Consider the following 7,593-nt stretch of genomic DNA (forward strand, 5'->3'; position numbering starts at 1 on the left):
AAATTAAACATTTAAATCAAGTCAAAATGCATTTACCTTTTTTCTCTCCTTTCGTCTTATAACAAGAAGGCAGTTTGTGGTAATGTATAATATAATAAGTGTATAATTGAGTATAATTTTTAAAAAAGTATAATATACTACTGAAATATATATTCAACTGTCATAGGCGGAGTGTGTGTAGTGACCACAGCTAGTTGGGGCAAAAATGCCCCTGCGCAAACAAATTAAATCTATTACTGTCTGTTGCTAACAAGATGAAAATTATTAGAAAGTGTCGATTGCGGCATAACAAATTAAATCTATTACTGTCTGTTGCTAACAAGATGAAAATTATTAGAAAGTGTCGATTGCGGCATTAAATTAAAAAATTATTGCATTTTAGGCGTTTTTGCAGTGTTGCGCATTATAACCAATCACATGCGACTCTTTTGAGCTTAGGAATGCAATGGCCAATCAGAGGCGTTCAGATGAGTCATCGCTGAAACTCATCAGTTTTGAGTGCGTGCGCGTTCGCTGACTGAATTCCGCTTATTACCTCATCATAAACAACAAAGCGCAGATGCAAGTACAACGTAAGAGATTCATTTCACAGTGTAGCCAGCTTCAGTGATTAAAACGATAGTTTTGTTGTTTGAGAGTGCTTAAACTCGCGATAGATCAAAGTTAATATGTCACTTTCTGTATAATAATGTATACACTGTTTGAATAACCTTGGAAAGGAAACGTTTTATAATTATCAATTTCTAATGTTTTTATTAAACTGTAATCATGATAAATACATATTCAGTCCCATTAAACATATTTTATTAGCCTACATGACACCCATGTCTGGTTCTTGCCTAAAAAGACGGGTTTATGATGTTTGTAGTTAACAGACTTGGCTGCTTTTAGCCTTACCCTGGAGTTGGTTCACACTCCGCCTGTCAACTGTTCAAAAGTATGGGGTTAGTAAGATTTATATTTTAAATATGCTTAATTTATGTCAAATAAAATATATTTTCAATTCATCCGAGAATCCTGGGGGGGGAAAATCTATCACAGTTTCTACAAAATAATACGAAAAGTTTCATAAAGCACCAAATCGGCATATTAGAATGATTTCTGAAGGATCACGTGACACTGAAGACTGGAGTAATGCTGGAAATTCAGCTTTGCATCACAAGAATAAATTACATTTTAAAATATATTAAAATAGAAAAGAGTTATTTTAAATTGTAATAATATTTCATAATATTACTGTTTTTACCATATTTTTAATCCAATAATTACAGCCTTGGTAAGCATAAGACGCCTAAACATAGTTGCCTACTTCAGACTTTTAAATGGTAATGTATATTTAAACTAATAAATGCTGATACTCTCTTTGTTATTATCATAATTTCATGGTACTTTGTGACTGGAAGTTCACAAATGACTCTGAAATGTTTGATTCAAGGCTCTGCTCTCTGTAGCACACGTGAAACAACTCGCCTGTGTCTCTGTTCTTGGCACGGGGGCTACTTTGAGGAGTGGAGTTTGACCTCTGGGTCACTTGGGACAGCATGTCTGAGCGTGTGCTTTCAGGACACGTATGCCTTCTGTTGTGTCTGCAGCTTCTCCATGCAACCACTTCAACAAATTCTCTTACGTTGGATGTGTTAAATCAATACGAAATGCCTTTATACTACAGCACACAAAAACACAAAGAAAAGGTGTGTAGTCATAACATTTTAGCTGATTTAAAAGATACAAAGCTGATTTAAAAGATACCCCCCCCCCCACACACACACACAGAGTCAAAGACATTTAAGAGCACAGATGGTTAATAGCTATCTTGTTTAACATGAATAGCTACAAGCTTCTCGTTCTCCTCCTGTGCCTTCTTCTCCTGAGAAAGATGATGTAATGTAACAGTCTAGACACTGGACAGCTGCTAGCTCCTTATGCAAGCTCATTAAAGTAAGGTTATGGGATCTTTGCTGAAATCCATTCATTAATTAGACCTACTACAACCTAGCTTTATAAATTAATTTAAACAAAGATTATTTTATCTTTATAGGATCTTTATTTAATTGCAGTTTAATTATATTGATTTAAGTACACAAAGATTTAAGTTTTCCAGTTAAATGCACTATTCAAAAAGAATGATCTTTCTGAGTGCGTGTTGACACACTATTTATTATCAGATTTGAATTATTACTTAGGTCAGTTTCTGTTTTCAGCGGATATTTGCTCCAGTTTGTTCCTCCCTTAAATTGTGTAAGGATCTCTCTCTCTCTCCAAACTTTCCGTCACGCTCTCTCTTCTCTCCGGGAATGTGTTTCCTGTGGTCCGCTGGCTGATTGGTCCGCTGCCTTCCGGGGAGACGCGGATTGGAAGCCTGCGCTCGACATCTGGAAGGGAGGAGAGTAGTGATGGGAAGTCCGATTCATTTCTGCGAATCGGTTCTTTCGAACAGTTTGTTTGTCAATGAGCCGTTTGAAAATGAATCGGCGGTTCTTTTACGTCATCGCCTTGTACCTGACATCTCGCCTCGGCATGGCATGTGTGCTATAAAGCCATATGTGGGAATATATTGCTTCCAGTAAACTATAAAACTGCAAAGTTTAATGACAGCATGTTATCCAAACTACTCCTTCTTTGAAACTTCTGTATTAGCCATAAATTTGTGTTTTTGAGGTGACTCTTTGAAAACAGACCATTTTCATATGACGTTTATCATTATTTTATTACCTTTTCCTTGCATATATTGTCTTTTTTATTAACAAGGATGTTTATTGTAATTCATGTACCACAGTTAAATTTGTTGCAGTCATTTACCACCTCATAAAAACATAAATTTAGAGCATAAACTACATAAAATTACCATTAACATTAAACAACAGAAATATTAATTTTCATCACTCCTCTGGAAAGGTTTTTGGATGTTTCAATTGAAATATTCACTCCCTGGTTTTCGGCTTTTTACGAATCGTGCATTTCCAACTGAGAAGGTTCTCGGTTCAATGAATCAGTAGTGATTTGTTGACTCAACAACCGCACGGACCGATTTTTCGTGAACGAATCATTCAGAAAGTTTTATTTTTTATTTAATTTTATTTTTGTATTAAACAATACAAACATTAAAACATTAAGGCAGTACAATTATCAAAATCATAAATAAAGACAAGATAAAAACAAAAACAGAAAAACAACAGATTATACACACAGATTTGTTGCCAGGGTAACAACCACAAAAAAACAAGGTAATAAAATTACATCTTAAGAAGACAAAAAGGACGAATATAAAGATACTGTTTTCATAGCTTTCAAATTAACAGAACTTTGGATAGTTTCCACATACTTATCCAAGTCCACTTTAAATAAGGAGAAGAGAGGTTTAGAGCCAGTAAACTTTTGTTTATGTATGTGAAATTTAGCTAACAGGAAACATAAATTAATTATGTAATATTTTCCAGTGTTCTCTTTTGAATCGTCAAACAATCCAAAGAAAGCATCATTAAAACAAAAAGAGAAGTCACTTACAAAAGATTGAATAAACACTAAAAAGTCTGACCAAAATTGTTCTGTGTAGCATTGCCAAAACAAATGAATGAAGTCTTCTTCAGAAGAATGACAAAAACAGCAACTCACTTCAATGTCTGACTTATATTTCCTAAGAAAGACTTTAGTTGGGTAACATTTGTGAATCAACTTAAATGTTATTTCTTTTACTTTATTGGTAAGCAGATATCTTCATTCAGAAAGGTCTTGCGAATCGGTCCGACCAATTCATTAAAAAGATCCGACTCAAATGAACGACTCGTTCGCGAATCGGACATCGCTAGAGGAGAATAGACGAGAGAGGTAAACCAGAAAAAAAGGAGGAGAACGGGAGTGGGTGCTGACATCTGAGGTGAGTGATGTGCTTTGCCAAAATATTTAACCCTGACATACGAGCAGCTGGATTTATGATTTGAGAACATTTAATTCTTGCCGTTTGACACTTTTGTTGGTAATGAGTTTGAAAGGTTGGAAATATGAAGTTGTGGACGTGCTCCGCTTTAACAGCGATAGCAGAAGGCGGATAGACCCCTCGGTAGATTGGCTTCTGACTAACTGTTTCGATTATTATTTAGTCCGAGCGAACGCTCGGGATTTGCTACAGTAACAAACACGTTATCGCTTGATACATTGTAACGATTTTGCCGCGTATTTGGTGCTGTTATATCCTGTTCGTTCTATTTGCGATGGAATGGTAGCCTATAAACGGGGGTCGTGCGTGTGGTCGCAGCCCTCCTTCTGAATTTCGCTTCACTTAACCGGTCACTTTGCGCTTCGCTGTTGATCCTTCGCTTTTACAATTAATGTTACTTAAACATTAGGATGTTTGCTATTTAATTAGTGCCATTTGGGACGTCTGTTTCGCCACGGTTGTTTTTACGCGCCTCGCCTCGCCTCTCCCGTCTCATGTCTACGGCAGGCTCCGGCCCCCTGTTCGAGGCCAGGCGAATGGAGAAGTCAAAGCAGCGGGAATCGAAAGTCTGTCATACAGGGCTGAGGCAAACGCGCTTGGTTGTTTAAGCTAAAGCACCAACATGTGTGTCTGTGTGAATCATTAGTGTGAGGCTGAGCGCGCCCGTAGGCCTGAATGTGCGCACCCGCTGCTGTAGGAGCGCGTCGCAGCGGCGAGACTCTCGTTCTGTTACATGACGCTCGTTCTGCGGCAGGCACAGGCAGCTCCAAGAGCAGACATGTTCTCTATAAGACCATTTCACATTCACCGGACCTTCCAGCCGTGTACAGAACTACAATAGCCAATTATACTGTACACCAGCACGAAATCTTTGACCGTAAGGCGTTTGCGATGTCTAGCTGTCTTAAAATTCATGGGTCGAAATGTAGAAAGCATATGCAACATTGAGAGCAGCTCTGCGAATTGTTGTTACTTCAAAGCTGATTACTGCATTTCTGGAAAGCAGTGTTGTTTCCAGATGAAATGGCAGTGGTGCATGGATGTCAGTATTCGGCCTGTTTATTTATGATCTTGTAAGTGTGTTTGTAAACTATAAGCGGTCATTTCCACTGAGTTGCATCCCTGGGCCTTCCACAAGAGATGTGGGGTGTGAGTGTTTCATGGGTTTGTCTGTTTATAAGCTCTAGCATGGGGCATGAATATAAATATTATTAACAATTTGATATAGAAATGTATAAAAATGAATACTAATAATATATTAATATTAATTATGTATATACAGAGGCAGTAAGGCCCCAGTGAAAATGTTGTATCTTTCTAATTTAAAGGGATAGTTCACCCAAAAAAGACAATTCTCTCATTATTTACTTGTTCCAAATCTATACAACATTTTTTTTAATCTTTGGACTATTCCTTCCTAATTTGTTGTCCATTGAAAATCTATGTAATCATTTTCAAGTTTCAGAAAGTACACAAAGACATTATAACAGTCATAAAATATGATTGAGCAGTTTAATCCAAGTCTTCTGAAGAGATAACATCATGTTAAATGATGAAGTTTTTAGTTTAGGTTTTTATTCACATATAAACATTGATGAAAGCATATTTTGAGGGTCATTCAGAAGTCATTCAGATTCATATGTTAATGTAACAAAACAAAAACAAAACTGCTAGTGGTCTGCCATGAAAAACTCAAAAGAAAATACTTGGACTTTCAGAGTTAACTTATTAAACTAAGATATTAATTACATATGTTAAATGCAGTAATTCTTGAAATATATTAAATTCTTTAAACATATTGTCAAAAATCTTGAGATTAATAATAAACATTAAAAGGTATTTAATTGTTTTTAATAAAATCAAAATATAGAAAAACATGTTAAAAATCTATACATATCTCTAATACTGGGTAGAAAAAATACACACTGTCATCTTAATACAAGGTATTAAGAAGTATTCTCCAGATCATATTTTAATCATATTCTTTGACTTCAGTACCATAACAACATTAAAGCCGGTTGTTTAATTTTGGAAACGGCATGTTGTCTTAATATCACACTTAATATATGAAAATCCCTAAATCCCTGATTTAGCCTACATGATAAACAGAATGATTTATTCCAAATGGAAGCAGGGATATTTGACATTTTGTGCTAATGAGTTTACATGATCAGTGTCACAAATTGTAATTTTTATATTAATGAATGTCCTATTAATAGTGCATGATCTTTCATTGTTTCCAGGTTTAAATAAAAAATCCAAGATGTTAAATAAATATGGTCTCAGACTTTTGGACCCCACAGTAGTTGTCCCATATAAAGCTATTAAAGAATATACAATTTGCTACTTTGTACCATCATCTAAGTTGCAGTATGCATAATAAAGGAAATCTTAGTGTAATCCTCTGACTTTTGCGGTGGCTCTTGTCCCCATTTCTCTTCTTCTTGATCTCTTAAACTTGACTTTATCCCTTCACTCCTTGTCTTTTTGTTGTGCAACAGCAGCTCAGTTCAGCCTGGTCTAGTGAAAATTGTATCCTTGTTAAGGATTCAGATTTCCTTGTGCTCTGGTTGGCATAAGGTCGCTGCTTCGGGAACGAGAGCCTTCTGGAATGTTTTGCTGAGGGCTGTTGTGGTCATAAAGTCTTATTTCCAGAGCCTGTGCTCGTCAGGATTTGTTGTATGATGCAATGTTTGTTATAACATTCATAATGGGTTATATTTTGGTGAACTCTTGCTACAATGCTAGGCCATATTATATGGATTCTCAGTGCACACATTGCCAGCTTATGCAGAAATGTGATTTTGTTTGGGTGTAAATGTGCTTGTTGTCACAGGATGTTTAGACTGGTGGTGGTCAGACATTATTGTGACGTATATATTTAGGGCATATGGTGGCTACCAAATTTGACTTTCATAAACTAACATTTTTGGTATGTGACATAGCCTGAAATTGTCATATAACAGTCAAGACAGAAGACTCCCCTAAGGTTGGTAATAGCAGTATGACCCATTTTACAATTTGGCTGTCGACTATTTAACATTTCACTCATTTCGAATGATTTTCTGTTGGCACAGATGCTGTAGATAGAGCTTAGTTTGTGTTAAACCCAGAGCATTCCTTCATATAATGCAGCAGCTGCTGTCATGTTCATACTGTTCGGCCTGAACATCTCTGTTTTTCTGATGAGACACATTGCAGTATGGAATGGACATTCACCTTTCCTTTTGATTTGCATGGCAACAATAAGGATTTTATTTGCCCTGCCAGTATTTTCACTTGCATCACCACAAAAATGATTAGTTTTGTCTTTAGAAATGTATAGGCTATTTTAATATGTGCCAGGACGGTAGTTTTACTGTAAGCATTGAGCTTCAGCCTGTCGAAGTGTTTATTTAGGATTACATTATTATAGGAACTGGATGAAGGTTACAAACATACATTTTTATAGTTTGAAGGCTATTTTTTGTTTGTTTGGCTAAAGTAGCCACAGGCTACTTTGAAACAACTTAATTTTGTTCAAATTAATTATTTCCACTTGCCCCACCACAAAAAAAGATCAATTTTATTTTTAGAAATGTATTTTTATGTGTGCCATTTTTTTCTTTATTAAAAAAGGGTTTAATTAGCTTGTTTTGATTACATGAATTGTGGAAATT

The 7,593-nt window shown here is 35.8% G+C and overlaps 1 protein-coding gene across 1 annotated transcript in view; it reads left to right on the forward strand.

Moving 5' to 3' along the window:
- The window catches only part of uba6 (ubiquitin like modifier activating enzyme 6), a 47,358-nt gene extending 43,492 nt beyond the window's left edge, over positions 1 to 3,866 (forward strand). The window contains exon 32 of the mRNA XM_016565823.1: positions 3,843 to 3,866. Within this exon, the coding sequence (XP_016421309.1) occupies positions 3,843 to 3,866 (24 nt within the window). The remainder of the gene's footprint in view (positions 1 to 3,842) is intronic.
- Positions 3,867 to 7,593: the final 3,727 nt, after the last annotated feature.

Source organism: Sinocyclocheilus rhinocerous, unplaced genomic scaffold (assembly GCF_001515625.1).
Source record: "Sinocyclocheilus rhinocerous isolate Xijiao unplaced genomic scaffold, SAMN03320098_v1.1 scaffold1, whole genome shotgun sequence".
NCBI classification, from domain to species: Eukaryota; Metazoa; Chordata; class Actinopteri; order Cypriniformes; family Cyprinidae; genus Sinocyclocheilus; species Sinocyclocheilus rhinocerous.